This window comes from Trichosurus vulpecula, chromosome X (genome assembly GCF_011100635.1).
Source record: "Trichosurus vulpecula isolate mTriVul1 chromosome X, mTriVul1.pri, whole genome shotgun sequence".
Lineage (NCBI taxonomy): Eukaryota > Metazoa > Chordata > Mammalia > Diprotodontia > Phalangeridae > Trichosurus > Trichosurus vulpecula.
In genome coordinates this window covers 20,315,444-20,331,990 of record NC_050582.1, presented here as the reverse complement: position 1 = coordinate 20,331,990, position 16,547 = coordinate 20,315,444, and the positions used below count along the sequence as shown (strand labels likewise).

Sequence of the window (16,547 nt, the reverse complement as noted above, 5' to 3'; positions counted from 1 at the left end):
GTTTCTTCAACATTCTCTTTTCTTTTCTGGTAGGACGAAAAAGCCGAGGGATTCATCAGTTTACCTGAATTCCGCATTGACCGAGCTAGCGAGTGCCGACGGAAATAGTAAGTAGAAAGAGATCCCCAAACTCCCTAGGTAGCCCAATAGGCAAAAGAGGGTGCAAGGAAAGACAACGCAACTAACTCCCCATCACTGCAGCCCATTTCTGCATGGAGATGCCTTCATTGTTGGTTCAGGGCTGGAAAATATCACATAGGTTGCATTTTACAGGACCTTCTGGGCCTTATTTTTTCATTTCTGCTTTAAAAAAGTCGTTTCAATGGAATGTATACAGCAGCAAAACTCACTGCCTTTTGAGCTTATATTTCCTTAGCTTCCATTTTAACAAGCTGAATAAAACAGGAAAACCATTAATAAATGGAAAACACTAAATTCATTCTTCACCAAGAAGATAAAATGTCCTTAATTTCAGTCTGGGCTAGATTTTCAGACTCCTTCCTCATCCCCCACAGGATGCTATAGGAGTTAATGCCATGATACCACATGACCTGTCAAGATTATTGCTGTAGTAGGTTTAATTTAATCTGTATAAAGAGGCTCTTTGAGAAAGAGAGAGGTATTTCTAAGGGTAAGCAGTTCAAACTGTACCTATTTGTGACTTAAAGCTCCACTTCAGCCATATTGCACCAAGTACAAAATATAGGCTAAATTGATCTATCCTAAAGGCATAGTTAATGATAGCCATTTGCCACACTGGTATAATTTGAAAACCTGGTTGGGTTGGTATTGTTAGGATTAAAACTGACAGTTGCCAGATTCAGTGGGTTTAATACAACAACAATACAACAAGCATTGTAAAACTAGCTCACTATCTGCTTTTTTGTTTGTTTAATTACTATCCTAATTATCCAAGGAAAAATAATGAAAACCTCTTACTTACACTTGCTAGAGAAAAAAGTCATCTTAATTAAATTCTCTTAGCAGAATATTTCCATCTCTAACCTAACATCCTGGAATGTCTACTCTTGAACAATGCCCTTCAAATGATTTGTTGGCTTTCCCATACCCTGCCAAGGGTTCTCAGGTAATCAGGCAATGGATCTAAAAGACATGATTCTGCTTCCCTTCTCTTGTTCATATCCTCGAAGAACAGAAGAAAATATCCCAATAGAGTAACCAAGAGTAATCAAATGGATTTGAGGAATCTCAGTAGGGATAGGAGAAGGTCAAATTAGAAATCAAGAACCCAAATCACAAATAATAGCCTAAGGAACAACTGGTTAGACATTTAAATGAGTGACTTAATGAATGCTTCAGTGAAAAGCATTTATAAAGTGCTCACTATATGTCAAGTACTATGCACATATACAGAATATAGCACTCAATCCTCATCTTTCTTAATCTCTCCGCAGCATTTGATTCTGTGGATCACTCTCTCCTTGATGAGTTTTTATGATTCTTCTCTCTCTGGTCCATCTATTCCTCAGTTATCTTTAACTAGATCTTCCTCTTTGTCATGCCCACCAACTGTGGGTGTCTCTCAAGGTTCTGTCCCATACACTTTTCTCTTTTCCCTCTTTACTACTTCTCTTGGTGATCTCGTCATCTCCCATAGGGTCAATTTTCATCTCTGTGTAGATGATTCCTAGACCTGTTCATCTAGCCCTAACCTCTCTCATGTGCTTTTACAATCCGACACCTCCAGCTACATCTCTTGCATACATCCCCTTCCCTCCATCACACAGCTTTTGCCCAAGGTCAGGCACTTACCACCCCTCCCAGGGACTATTGCAATAATGATCTCATTGGCTTTTCTTTCTCAAGTCTCTCTCTTCTCCAATCTATCCTTCACTCCTGCTCCTGACTTTTCTTTTCCTCTTCAGGCCCTTCACCTTCTTCTCTTCTTCCTTTTCTGGTCCAATCCTTCCCTTCATCTTCAACACTTTTTCCTTCAGCTCTGACCTTGTCCTCTCCTCCAGCTTCTTTTAAAGCCCTTTCCCACATATCCTTTCCCCACATCTAATCCTTCCCCTTCACAGTTCCAAAATCCTTTATGAATTAATTGTTATGTTCAAGTGTAGGAAGGTCTTTTGGAACAGCATGCTGAACAATTAGAAAGATGATTGAGAATAGGAAATGGGCTCATAAAGCAGCAGAATTTTGTTTTCATGTAAGGAGGACCATTGATCATTGTGGTATTTAAACATACTGACTAGACTGCTAAGAAAGGTATTGTTTCCATCCCCAGACTTCTTCAACAAGATAACCATTTCTCCTGAATGGTTCATGTATTTATGCCTGATCGCAAAGGCATAATCCAGATGTTTTCATGTGAACTTTTCCAGCTGCTTTACTGTGCCCTCTAGGTTTTTTTGTTGCTGCTTTGTTTCTAGAACAACCAAAAACAGAAAAACAGATACATTCAGTTCATTATCTGTATGTTTCCAGGTATCCAGATGGTCAACATTATGGAAGCAGGATGTCTTGAATTTTATTTTTTTTATAAATACAATGTAGAATTTAATAATAGCAGCACCTGTCTCAAAAGTTTGTTGCACATGACTTACATGGAAATGTGTTTTGCATGACTACACATATATAACCTATGTCAAATTGTTTGCCTTCTCAAGGTAGGGGGGTAGAGGAGGGAGTAAGGGAGAGAATTTGGAACTCAAATTTTTTTAAATGTTAAAATTGTTTTTACATTAATTGGGGAAAAATAATAAATTACAAAAAAAGTTAATTGTGAAGGTACAATGAAATGACATATACAAAGTGCTTCGCCGCAAACTTTAAAGCACTATATTAATGTTATTAATAATAATAATCCTCATCTTTCTCATACATACATACATACTCATACTAGATTAAAAAACCAACCAGGGTTGCTTTGGTCTCCATCTATCAATCTCCATGGCTCAGAAAAGAAACTGTGCCCCTCTACATACACAAACACAAGCCCCCTACCAATTTCTTCAAGAGACTGAAAAATATTAGTTGGTTTGATTCTGTGGTGCATCCAGGAAGACATGGAGCACAGGACATTCTCAGGTTACAAAGCTGTAATCCTCTCAACAAAGGTACTTGCTTTATCAGTGCAGATTGTAACCTATTCGCACCTTTTCATTTTTTTAGATTTTTTTATTTTTAGTTTATAACACTCAGTTCCACATGTTTTTGAGTTCCAAATTTTCTTCCCCTTCCCCCCACCCAAGACAGCATGGAATCCAATAGATGTTCTACATATACCTTCACATTAAACTTATTTACACGATAGTCAAGTTGTAAATAAGAGTTATGACCAATGGAATGAATCATGGGAAAGAAGAAACAAAACCAAAAAAGAAGAGAAAAAAAGAGAGAGAAAATAGTTTGCTTCAATGTGCATTCAGACTCCACAGTTCTTTCTCTGGTTGTAGATAGCTCTTTCCATTATGAGTCCTTTGGAGCTGTCTTTGAACCTTGTATGGCTGAGAAGAGCCAAGTCTATCAAAGTTAGTTATCACAGAATCAATGTGTCTGTGGTTGTGTACAATGTTCTCCTGGTTCTGCTCCTCTCACTCAGCATCATATCGTGTAGGTCTTTCCAGGTTACTATGAAGTCCATATCGTCCCCATTTCTTATAACACAATAGTATTCCATTACATTCATATACCACAACTTGTTCAGCCATTCCCCAATTAATGGGCATCCCCTTGATTTCCAGTTTTTTTGCTACCACAAAAAAGAGCAGCCATAAATATTTTTGTACATACAGGTCCCTTTCCCACTTGCGTGATCTCTTTGGGATACAGCCCTAGAAGTGGCATTACTGGGTCAAAGGGTATGCACATTTTTATAGCCCTTTGGGCATAGTTCCAAATTGCTCTCCAGAATGGCTGGATCAGTTCACAACTCCACCAGCAATGTAACAATGTTCCAATTTTCCCGCATCCTCTCCAGCATTTATCGTTTTCCTGTTTTGTCATGTTAGCCAATATGACAGGAGAGATGTGGTACCTAAGAGTTGTTTTGATTTGCATTTCTCTAATCAAGTGATTTAGAGCATTTTTATATGCCTATACATATCTTTATTCCTTCCTCTGAAAACTGCCTGTTTCATATCCTTGGACCATTTCTCAATTGGGGAATGACTTGTATTCCTATGAATTTGTCTTAGTTCCCTGTATATTTTAGATATGAGGCCTTTATCAGAGACACTGGTTGTAAAGATTTTCTCCTAATTTGCTGCTTCCCTCCTAATGTTTGTTGCATTGGCTTTGTTTATACAAAAACTTTTCAATTTAACATAATCAAAATTATCCATTTTGCATTTTGTAATGCTCCCTATCTCTTGTTGTGTTGTGAATTCTTCTGATAGGTAAACTATTCCTTGCTCTCCCAAATTGCTTATAGTATCAGCCTTTATTCCTAAATCATGAACCCATTTTGAGGATGTCTTGAATTTTAATTGAATTTCAAAAGTTTTCACCTAGATATTTCATATCATATGAACAGCACACCTGATCCATGTCTCCTCCATGCCAGTCACTGTTCTGGGTGCTGTGGCTACAGGTACAAAAAAGGATATGCCAGTTGTAAAGATTTTCACAAACTTTTTCTCATTATACTAGAAGCCAGTGATTATCATTAGGATGAGCTCTGGTAACTCTAGAAAGAATATGTGAAAATGAACATGTGAAATGTAAAAAGATTAGATAGAAAACATAAGAAAACACATCAGTTCTGTCTTCTTGAAAGCAGAATACCACCATCAAATCAAATCGTTTTCAGGATCCAAAAGTACCAAATAACTGAGCACATAACATTAAGCACAGAAGATGGAAGAGAGCCAGGTAAAAAGTCAGAGGTTGTATGGCTTTCTTCTAATTAACTGAAAAGGGGAAAGGAATGATAGTCCTTTTGAAAAGAAAACGAGCGCTTTCTTTCTGAAATTGAGGTCGGTGGTAGAGAGGAGAAACTATTGAATGAAACAATTTCTATTACTACCCAAGTCACAAACTGAGTAGAAAACATTTGAGAAATCTTACCTGGAGCATGCTATTATTGGGTTTCTTGTAGTAACCCTTTGAGATTCAGTCAGTCAATAAGCATTAATTAGGCACCTGCTAAGTGCTTGGAATACAAAGAAAGGTGGGAAAAGGTCCCTGGCCTCAAGGAGCTCACATTCTAAAGCAGAGACAGAAGCCATGCACAAAGGTATGTACGTCTGTACGTAGATCTAGATCAGTGCAAATGGAAAGAATCTTAAAGGGCAGGGGTTAGGGGGGAGGGGAAAATGGGTCAGAGCTGAGTCTTGAATGAAGCTTGGAATCAGAGGTGAGGAGGGAGAGCATTCCAGGTATGAGAAAATGATGAAGAGAAATGCACGGAAGCAGAAGATGCAGTATTATGTGTGAGGAAAAGCAAGTAACTGAATCATAGAAGACACAAAGGGGGCAAAAGTGTCAGAAAACTGGAAAGGTAGGAAGGTGGCAAAGGGCTTTAAATGCTATACGGAGGACTTTATCCTAGAAATAATTTGGAGCCACTGGACTTTATTGAGGTAGGAGAAGGGTCGGTGCCATGGGCAAACCTGCATTTTAGGGAAAACAAAAACTTTGACAGCTAAGTGGAGGATGGATCAGAGTGGGAAACCAAAGAGAAACATATTGTATTATTCTAGGAGATGGGTGGCAAGGATCTGTACAAAGGTAGCGGCTATGTGAGTAAAGAGAATGGGCCAAATACAAGAGAGATATTATGAAGGCTAAAATAACAAGATTGGACAACAGGCTGGATGTGCAGTGAGAGTATAAAGTCAAGGGTGACATCCAGATTGTGAGCCAGGATGACTGGGAGGGTGATTGTACCCTGGACAGTAATAGGAAAGATGGGAAGTGGGGAGGGTTTGTAGGAAAAGATGACTTCTATTTTAAACATGTTGAATTTGAGGTGCCCATGGGACATCCAATTCACAATGTCTAAGCAGCAATTGATGAGAGATTAGGGCTGGATCAAAAGATCTAGGAATCATCTGTGTAGAGGTGCAAGTTGAACCCACAGTAGCTGATCAGATCTCCCAAGTGAGATGGAATAGACAGAAAAGAGAAGAGAGCCCAGGACAGAGCCTGGAGGAATATTCACTGTTAACGAGCATGACCTGCAATAGGATCCAGCAAAGGAGATTGAGGAAGGGTGAGACAAGCAGGAAGAGACCCAGGAGAGGAGAGAGGATCCAGGAGGGGAGGCTGATCACCAGTGTCCAAAGTTGCAGAGAAGTCAAGAAGAATGAAGTCCAAGAAAAGGACATTTATTAGATTTGTGAATTAAGTGATCATTGATAACTTTGGAGAGAGCAGAAGCCAGATTAGAGAGGAGTTAGAAGTGAGAGGCTAGGAAATGGCAGCACCTCATGTAGATAGCTTTCCCAAGAAGGGGACAGGAAGTACAGGATGAAAACTATTGAGGATAATTGGACCAAGTAAGGGTAGTTTGCGGGTGATGGAAATGTGTATGTGTGTGTGTGTGTGTGTGTGTGTGTGTGTGTGTGTGTTTGTAGGCAGCGGGGAAGAAGCCAGTAGAAAGGGAGAGAGTCAATATTAGAAAGTGTGAGGATGACCGAGAGGGCAATCTGGTGGAAAGATAAGAGGATATGAGATCAAAGGTGCATGTCCAGAGGTTTGCCTTGGCAAGGAGAAGGGCTGCCTGTTCCTTTGAGACAGGGGTGAAGGAGGGGATAATGAGCGAAGATGTTTAAGTGATGTAAGAAGAAGAAAGGCAAAAGGAGCATTTGGTGAATGGTTTCAATTTTTCCACGAAATATGAGGCAAGGTTCTCAGCTGAGAGGCAGGGTAGGGGAAGGGAGTGCCTTGGGAGGACTGAGGACAGATGAAAATGTTTGGGAGAGCCACTGTGATTAAAGTATGATGAATCAATTAGGGAAGTGTAAAAAGATTGCCTTGCTGCAATGAGAGATCAGTTGAGATTATGTAGTATATGTGTGTAGTGGCCCCAATCAAGACAGTTTCATAATTATTTTCCAGCTCCATTCAGCTGCACATGAATAAAAGCAAGCTGTCCAGATTAAGTTTTGACTAGGTGCAATTGGCTATAGGACAAGGGGGCAAGGGATAACAGATAAGGAAACTAAGGTTCAGAGAAGTTGAATGTCTTGCCTATGGTCACTGCTAGTAAAATTAGAGGAGGGATGCAGACCCAGATCTCCTTGATCTGAGTCCAACACATTTTTCCATATGGTCTTAACACTTCCAAGCTATGTATGTACATACAGATAAATAGAGTCATGTATGCATACACATACTTTCTTCAATGCCATGTTGTTTAGTCATCAGTTTGGTCCCAGATTCAATAAAAGTGAATAAAAAGAGGTACAGACAAAGATTGTTTTTATTCTAAAGTAAGGCATCCAGTATGTGCTGCCTTGGGCAGTGCTAGTGCTCCCCCTCACTGGCAGTATTCAAGCAGAGACTCTCTGACCATTTGTTGCATATATGGGACAGCCAATTCTTGTTCAGGTATCCCTTAGACTAAATAGTCTCCAAGGTTTCTTCCAATTCTGTGATTCCTCATTCATGAAACTTGGGAATGAGCAACCGAGTTCTCAACATTTTTGCTTAGAATCAACACTATCTTAAACTTGTAAACATAATACCTTTCACTGAAAAAAGCATCGCTTGGTTGACTTTTTATTGATGCCAGTTTGGGTTGGTTTGTCAAGCGACAAGGCTCTCCCTAGTTATCAGGCATACCACATGTCTTCCTCCACTGTTAGCCTTGAAACTCATTCCAATTTTGTACGGGTTTGATTGTTAGGACAGTTTCCTTTCCATTGAATCTAAACATGCCTCTCTGAAACTTCTACCCTTTGCTCCTGGTCTTGGTCATGTGGGGCCAAACCCCCAGTCCTGTCCCAAAGTCCTCATCCGTTAATTGAAGTAGTTGAATTGATGAGTTCTAAGTTCTCTTCTATCACTAAATATATACATGTATGCATACATTTACATACATATACTCATATATATATTTCATGAGAAATAAGTTTCTGAAAATAAACACAGATAGCCATCATATTTGTTTCTAAAGCAAACCTAAAGGACTTTACATGATATTACCTGGTTAAATCCAAGATGAGAAAGATTGGACAAATATCTGAAACAGACAATAGGTGGCTGGTCAGCTTAGAGGTATGGTAAAGAAAGTGAGGTAAAGAAATCGTATGTTCATTATCAGGAAAAGATACAAGGCAAGACTGCTGGATTTATGTATGATCACCTGGAAAAGACAGGTGAAACATTTGAAATCATGTTTAAAAAATACTTATCAGTCAAACACTCATTCTCAAGCATACTCAATAGACATCCCAGATGGCCTCATGCTACCTCATCAACAGAATTATAATAGGAGTTACAAGGCAGCAGGGTTCAGTGGAAAGAGGACTGACAGTGGAGTTGGAGGAGGTGGCTTGGAATTCTGGGACTTTGGGCAGATCACGTGACTCTCTGGGCCTCAGTTTTCTAATCAGTAAAATAAAGGGCTCAGACTAGATGACTCTGGAGGTCCCTTTCAGCCTTAAGAAGGATCCTGTGGCCTAGTTAATGTGCTTTTGGTGTCACCTTAGGTGTGGCATTTTTCAATTTTTTGCTTCTACTTACATACTTTTGACCATATGACAGGCAGAGAGGAGTGCTGGAATCCCCATGGGAGGGGGTCCTAGACTACCTGCCATAAGAAGTAGGTCACTGAATTGTCAAAGGAATCAGCAATCTCATGAATTACATGTCCAATAGTCCACCCTAAACCCCATGTGTTCTGCTCAAAAATTGCCCCTTGCCCTGGAAGCTTTGGGGTTTTCTAAGCCAATTTCTGCCACCTAGTGGATCCCATCAGATTGCAATGCTGTAGTACTCTCCAGTGTTTTTCTTTCCTACCTTGTTAGTCTATGGACTAGGTTGTAGGATTTGGAGAGAGAAGGTATCTTGCTGGTTGGGTCCAACACTATCGTTTTGCAAGTGAGGAAACTGAGATCAGGAGAGAGGAAAAGACTTTCCCAAGGACACACAGATCATAACTGAATCAGGATTCAAATCCAGGTCACTCAATTCCAGATCCTTGGTTCTTTCTACTATACTTTCCTACCTCTCTTTCATTGCTCAAGTAATCAGCAAACTTTGGTTTTGATTAGTTGATGCTATATCCCATTTTTACTTTGGTGTGTAGCCATGCCTTCCTCTCCTTTCTAGTCAGTGACTCTTCTCCTTGGGGGACATCTTGACCTATTTGACTATACTCAAAAATCAAAAACTGTAGCTGTCTGACACAATGTAATCGTTACTGAATGATTACTTTACATTAAGCAAAAAATAGAGAACAGTATCTCCAGAAGTTATACTCTTGTAACATGTCCTTGAACTAAAACTTTATAGCTAATGATACTTGACCTTAAACTGTCACTTGTGTGTATATGAGTCTACATATGTGTGTCACATATATACCTGTACATATACACATATATACATATACATATATATATGTATATCCAGAATGCACTAGAAATATGGGATACTTTGCCTTTGTGGCTTCCCATATAGAATGAGGGGTTATAATAGGGAAGAAAAGAACTGAGAAACATTCCAGTGCTGTGACGTCAAGGTCCATTGACTTCAAATCACACATGAGGACAAATGCTGGGGCCTTAAAGCTTCACCTTAGCCTATTGTTCCCGTCAGTCTCTGGCCACTACGTTGTCCTTCCATGGCCCAGAGGAGTTCTTCTCAGATGGATGTAAGTGTACCTTTGAGAAACTTCTTAGCTGAGGGTAAGAGTTCTTACCTTATTTTGTATCATGGATTCCCTCAGAATTATGTTCTTAAATGCATAAAATACACAGAATTACAAAGTAAACTATACTGAAGTATATTTATCAAAATAAAAATAAAAATCTCATGGATTCTGGGTTAAGAACCCCTATCTTAAGGTAAAGAGCTCTATGAACTGGGAAGTACAGAAACTTATTGGCATCTTTAGCTACTCCAAATCCCAGAAATGGCTCTTTCTCAAGGGTCAGTTGTGACAATCCATATTTGAACAGTCTTTCTTTAATCAGGAGATTTTTTATTTGATTCCATCTCTGTCTTCTCATTGAGGGGCTTAGTAATCAGTTTCAACATACTTTCACACACACATACACGTACATGCACACCCCTTTATCTGAGGTGTTGGAATGCACCACTGATTCAGACAATTTATATAATAGATAGAATCTTGTCCGATTTCTTATATGCACTGGAAAATTCATCTCCCCAAATTTCTCATATCATCTTGAAGAGCATCTACAATATTCTTGTCTCTCTGTACCAAGAATCCTCTGTGGGGCTCTATATCCATCATTTTGCATCAACATTGTGGCTCTTAAACGGAAATTGCAAGGGACTTACTAAAGTTGAACTGTTTTGTTTACATTCCTACATGGAAAGATGATGAGTATGATTCATGAGACCTCAGTATTAGGGTAGTTGAAGGGAATATGCATATATATATATGCATATATATATGTTTATGTATATATATAAGTGAATGTGTATGTATGCATGTATCTATGTGTATATGTATGTATGTGTATGTATGTGTATATATATATATATATATATATATGTAAAAGAAAGAGAGCAGACACAGGGTGAGTTGAGGATGAAGGGAAGATAGCTAAAAGAAATAAAATGAAATTAAGGGATGAGAGAGTAACTTACTGAGAGAGGGAGATAGGGAGAGATAGAATGGGGTGGATTATCTCCCATAAAGGTGGCAAGAGGAAGCAGTTCTAGGAGAGGAGGGGAGTGGGCAGGTGAGGGGGGAATGAGTGAACCTTGCTCTCATCAGATTTGGCCTGAGGGGGAATACCATACATACTCAGTTGGGTATCTTACCCCACAGGAAAGAAGAGGGAGGAAGATAAAAAAAAAATAAAAGGCAGGGGGATGATGGAGTGGAGGGCAGATGGGGGTGGAGATAATCAAAACAAACACTTTGGAAAGGGGACAGGGTCAAGGAAGAAAATTCAATAAAGCGGGATGGGTTGGGAAGGAGCAAAATGTAGTTAGCCTTTCACAACATGAATATTGTGGAAGGGTTATACATAATAATACATGTGTGGCCTAGGTTGAATTGCTCAACTTCTTAGGGAGGGTGGGTGGGAAGGGAAGAGGGAAGGGAATTTGGAACTCAAAGTTTTAAAATCAGATGTTCAAAAACAAAAAAAACTTTTTGTATGCAACTAAAAAATAAGATACACAGGCAATGGGGCGTAGAAATTTATCTTGCCCTACAAGAAAGGAAGGGAAAAGGGGATGAGAGGGGAGGGGGGTGATAGAGGGGAGGGCTGACTGGGGAACAGGGCAACCAGAATATACGCCATCTTGGAGTGGGGGGGGAGGGCAGAAATGGGGAGAAAATTTGTAATTCAAACTGTTGTGAAAATCAATGCTGAAAACCAAATATGTTAAATAAATAAATTGCATTAAAAAAAAAAAAAAAACCATTGTGGCTCTTATATAGAAATGGCACAGATTTTAACTTCAATCATAAACAATACAACAGATGTAAATATCTGAGTGCATGTCCATTCGATAATTATTTTAAAGCAATTGTTCTGACCACCTTAAAAAACATACAACCCTACATTAGAAAACTCTGCTGTTCAGTCATGACCAAAAAATAAAATCCAGAATGGATCCCTGCTATATTAGGGTATCTAAAATCAAGATCCCGGTTGAGTCCCCACAACACAGCACCTGTTTGCTGCACATAGGCACCCACCACTTGCATACAGACACCCCAGAAAAGTTACCCTAGTAGGTTCAAGGTACTTGCTGGGTCCATATCCACCCAAAACCATAGCTCACAAACCCTTATTTGTGTACTACTTTTCCCAGTCAACCAGACAACATAGTTCAAAAGAAAGGCCTTTAATGAAATAACAGTGAGGAATGGAGCAATAGAACATTCCCTCATAAATGTAGGCCACACTCTTCCACAAAGTCATGTGGGACTTCCCAGTTGGTGGGAAGAATGGACATGCTATGAAATATGCATGGAGGGGCATGTACATGGAGAAACAACTCACAACCCCAGTCCTAAAGGGCCATTGATGTCTTCCAGTGACATCATCCCTCAACGCTCACTGGGCCTACTCTGCACTGTACGTTGCTTTCTCTAATGGGCATTTTTCCTTCTTGATGTCACATCTGGTCATGTCTCTGCAGTTCCCCACCTTTTTCTCTGGACCTTGCAAATTTCTTCTTCCTGCCTCTCACCCCCTGCCGCAACCACTTAGTTCTCAGCTAAAACCCTGAGCTGAAGCGCTGCCTCTTCCCCATCTGAGGAGCAGACTCTCCCATCTCTCTTTCAAGGAAAACACTCTCAGCAGATCTTCTCTTTTAAAGCAGAGTGGTTTTATTAGCTCCCAAACTCTTAGCTTACAATGCTGAGGTCCTTTTAGCATACAGAATAGCCTGTCAATGTGTCAATAAACATTTATAAAGCATCTGTTATGTGCCAGGTCCTGTGCTAAGCTCTGGGGATAGAAAGAAAGGCAAAAGACCATCATGCCTGCCCTCAAGGAGCTCAAAACTGCTTCCTTCCATTAACAGGACCTACACCCTTATTCTAAACCTCTGTCACATTTAGGGTCATAAAGTCTTTATAACTCTCATTTGATTCTTAATTGCCAAACTGCACCCACCATCCCCCCCAAAAAAGAATCATTTCAGATTCTGCCTTTTATACAAACTGCAAAGCGTTGTATGAGTGTCATGCAATGTCATTTTTCTCAAATCCCCCAAGATCTTTTGGGTTTCACATGTAAATTAAGCAAGAGAGAGAGAGACAAGAACAACAGTGACCAGGAACCAAGTGATGTGGTGGGGAAACATCGCGATCCCCCTCAATCCTTGATTCCCCCTTCCTGCCTTTATTATGTATGGGTGAGCAAAAACAAGGCTCTCAGGCCTTGAGCCACTCCACATGGTCTACTTTCCAAGGCCAGATGTATAAATCCTGACTCGCACTCTCACAATTTGTTTTTTAGAAGATCCATGGTGCCAATGTAAAATCTGCTGAATTCTCTGGAACACTGAACTTGTTATACTTCCCTTTTTCATTGGAAAAACAACCTAAGTTGTTGTCTTAAGTTACCGAAGTAGCTTTAACTCTACACTTTCCGCCAAGGGATAAACACCTGCTTCTGACCATAGGTCATTCTTCATAAATACCAGGTAGTTGGAGTTGGTCTTTTTTTTGTCATTTGCATCTTGAGACATTACAATGTCTCAAGAAAAAACAATCTCTTTCTGGCCTTATGTGCCTTAGTGTTTTAGGATATTTAAAATGAGTGAACACTTTCATAAGGGTAGATGCTGAGACACTGACAGGGGAGGTAGGGGGAAAAATTCTCACAATGGGTTTGCTTTTACAAATGAATAAAAATCAAAGTCTTTAATGTAAATACTGAAACGTTAGCATTTGAAGAAATAAAGGTACATATACATCAAAGGGTTACTTTTTTTAGTTTTAACAACAGCAAAAGTAAACAGGTTTAAATGAAGAATAGTGAGAGTTGTGTTTCTAATGGATAGCTTAGAACCATTATGGCATGGAATACATGAGGAGAAAATTGCAGAGTGGTAAAGGTTAGCTGATGTTGATGAAGCAAAAGCCATTTTCCCCAAAGTTGGTAAATTATGTGAGAGAATGTGTATGTGCTGAACGAGCACCCTGAACGCTGGTTTAAGACAATATTGCCTAATTCTGCATTAGCACGGAAGATGGCCTTTTGGGTGGGGGCAAGCTGCAAAAGTATTTATGTAATGAGATTGTTTTGCCCTGCACTTTTTACTGATCCTCAGGGGCTTGAATTTTTTTCAGTGGTAGCTTGTATTAGGTTATAAAAACAGAGCTGTTTGATGAATTGACAGGATGGTAGGTTAGTGAAAGATTGTCCCCAAAATGAATCATTTTCACAGGCATATGTATTGTCATTCCTGGTAATGATAAGTCATTTTGCTGGAGAGAGTTAGTCAGCTAGCCTCTCATCTGACCTGGGCAGGCCAAAAGCCAACACCGAGTCATTTTTTCTGTACCCCAAATACAATCTTTAATCACGAAAATCCAGAATGAAGGAAGTAAATTTGAAGAGTTTTCTAGCATGAACATCAGCCATACAATCTAAAAGGACAATCTTTGATTTCCTGAAAGGTTAAATATGGAATTATATTATCTGGAGTTTGACAGTGACCTGGGATGATTTCCCTTTAAGTAAACAAAAAGGCTGCTTACTTAATGATCTTACCATCATTTCATAACAGAAAAGACTAAGATATTCTAGCAGAAACACACCATGAAGTCGGTCTGGTAACTGATTCTAAAATTGCAAAAATGGCAGCTCAGCTAAGATAAGCATCACAGAGTGAAGCCTTCTGAGTGAGGAAGTGGATGTGTGCCAGAGATAACCACCTAGACTGCTGTGGTGATGAGAGCCTCCAGATATAGAAAAGCAGCCTCCCAAACCAACCCCGCCTGGGAGCCTTGTCCATCGGAAGAGGGATGCAGTCCAGCCAGACAGATGTTGGAGGAGGAGGGAATGGGCCAGAACACCAGATAGTGTCTGAAGTGATCATCTACCTTATGGCTTTGCTTTTCTTTACTGGGAACACAAGATTAAAACTCTGTAAATTAGAGATTGATGTCTGTTATATCTGAAATGGGATTGAATGCTACTGGGATAAGGAAGATTTATAGTCTGAAAATACAAACAGATTCAAGAAGGGTTTACAGAGAATTTCAGAGTTGGAAGGCCCCTCCAAGGCCATTAGGTCCAACCTCGAGCTGACCGTGAGTCCCCTTTACAACATCCCTGACAGGTGGTCATCTAGCCTTTGCTTGAAGATAGCTCTAAACGTTTGGAAGTTCTTCCTTATAGGAAGTGTAAATTCTGCTCTGCAGCTTCCTACCTGCTGCTCCTAATTCTCTGTCTAGGGCTAAGCAGTACAAGTCTAATGCCATGACAGCCCTTCAGATATTTGAAGCTAGCTAGCATGTGCCATGGAAGTTGGTGCAAAGAAAGACTTGGGTGTAACTCTGAGGTTAGTGCCCTTCCCTAGGCTTCCCTAGGCACCAACCCCAGCTACTTCCGTGACCTTCACTAATATGCCCTCAGCATTCTGGCAGCATCTGCTCGTCCACATCATCTTTCCTTGGAGCATTAGCAGCCACTTCTTTGGCAAAGGGGAGCTCTCACTCCTCTTTAGGAGGAGGCCCATACCTGTTATGTAACGCCAAGTGTTTAGTGGTTAATCTCTTCTTTTTTTCCTCTGGGTGACATCCCATCACCCTCTTAACCTCTTAATACAAGTCAGAATTCTCCCTTACTTCCTTCCTGCTCCCTTCCCTTTCATTGAAACCTTCCTTCTGTTTTATTTTAAGGAACATTTTATATTTCCTGATAGCCTGGAAAGTAGGGTCATTCCTCAGTAGTCACTTGTAGTCACTTGACCATGGTGGCTCTGACAGGATCCCCACATGCAGTCTCTGCAAGTCACTGTGCCTAGCACATAGAAGATGCTAAAGAAATATTTGTGGAATTGAATCAAATTTCTGTTGGAAGTGAGATCTTAGTCCTTTGTGGTTCTTACTAGAGAATGGCAGAACTGCTGAGTCAAATGCAGCTCTGGAGTTGTTGTTTGTCTCACCTAATGAGCGCTTGGACAACCACAACTCACCTTCTTTTCCCTCGTCTGACCAATTTCTTACTTTGTCTTATGAACTCCTCATCTTACCTTAATGACTACCTTCTTCTCTTCTGGAGGTCTTTCCCCTCCTATTTCTTTCCTTCTAGGCCTTCTACTTTTCCTTTTCCTTTTCCTCCCCATAAGTAGTCTTTTGGTCTTTTGTCAAAAGCAAACCACTGGACCAAATGCACCTTGTGGCTGACCCACTGTGACAAGTGTTCTGTTACTATGTTAAGTGCTACAATTCTAAAAAAAATGTTTTAAGAATCTTGACCCTATAACATTCTCTAACTATATAATATGGAGCTCTGATAATTCTTCTCCCTTTAAAAATATGCTGAAAGGATCACAGATTTAGAGTAGGAAAAGACCTGAAGGATTATCTAATATACTCTCCTTCTTAGATAAAACTAGGGCCCTAAGAGGTCAAGTGACTGGCCCAAGGTCACAAAGATGGTTTGGCAGAGTCAGAATTTGAACACGTCTTAGGATTTTTTTTTCATCTCTACCACAGATCCATAAGAAAGTAATTAATCAATGAGTCAACAAGTCATCTATCTAAGTCCCAAACATGGCCTGCAGTGGATGGAAAGTTGGCATTGGAATAAAGAAAACCTGGGTTCAAATCCCACCTTTGATACATAATGGCTGTGTGACCCTGGGCAAGTTGCTTAACTTCGCAGTGCCCCAGGCAAAGATTGTAAGGTTCAGAGGAAATTTCATCTGCATTGGTAGAAGGGGTTTCCTTATCAAGAGCTTCC

General features: G+C 40.0%; 1 protein-coding gene across 1 annotated transcript in view; it reads left to right on the top strand.

The window, feature by feature from the left end:
* Positions 1-16,547, top strand: part of LOC118832811 (connector enhancer of kinase suppressor of ras 2-like) — a 566,603-nt gene that overhangs the window by 504,992 nt on the left and 45,064 nt on the right. The window contains exon 18 of the mRNA XM_036740170.1: positions 34-107. Coding sequence (XP_036596065.1) covers positions 34-107 — 74 coding nt within the window. The remainder of the gene's footprint in view (positions 1-33; positions 108-16,547) is intronic.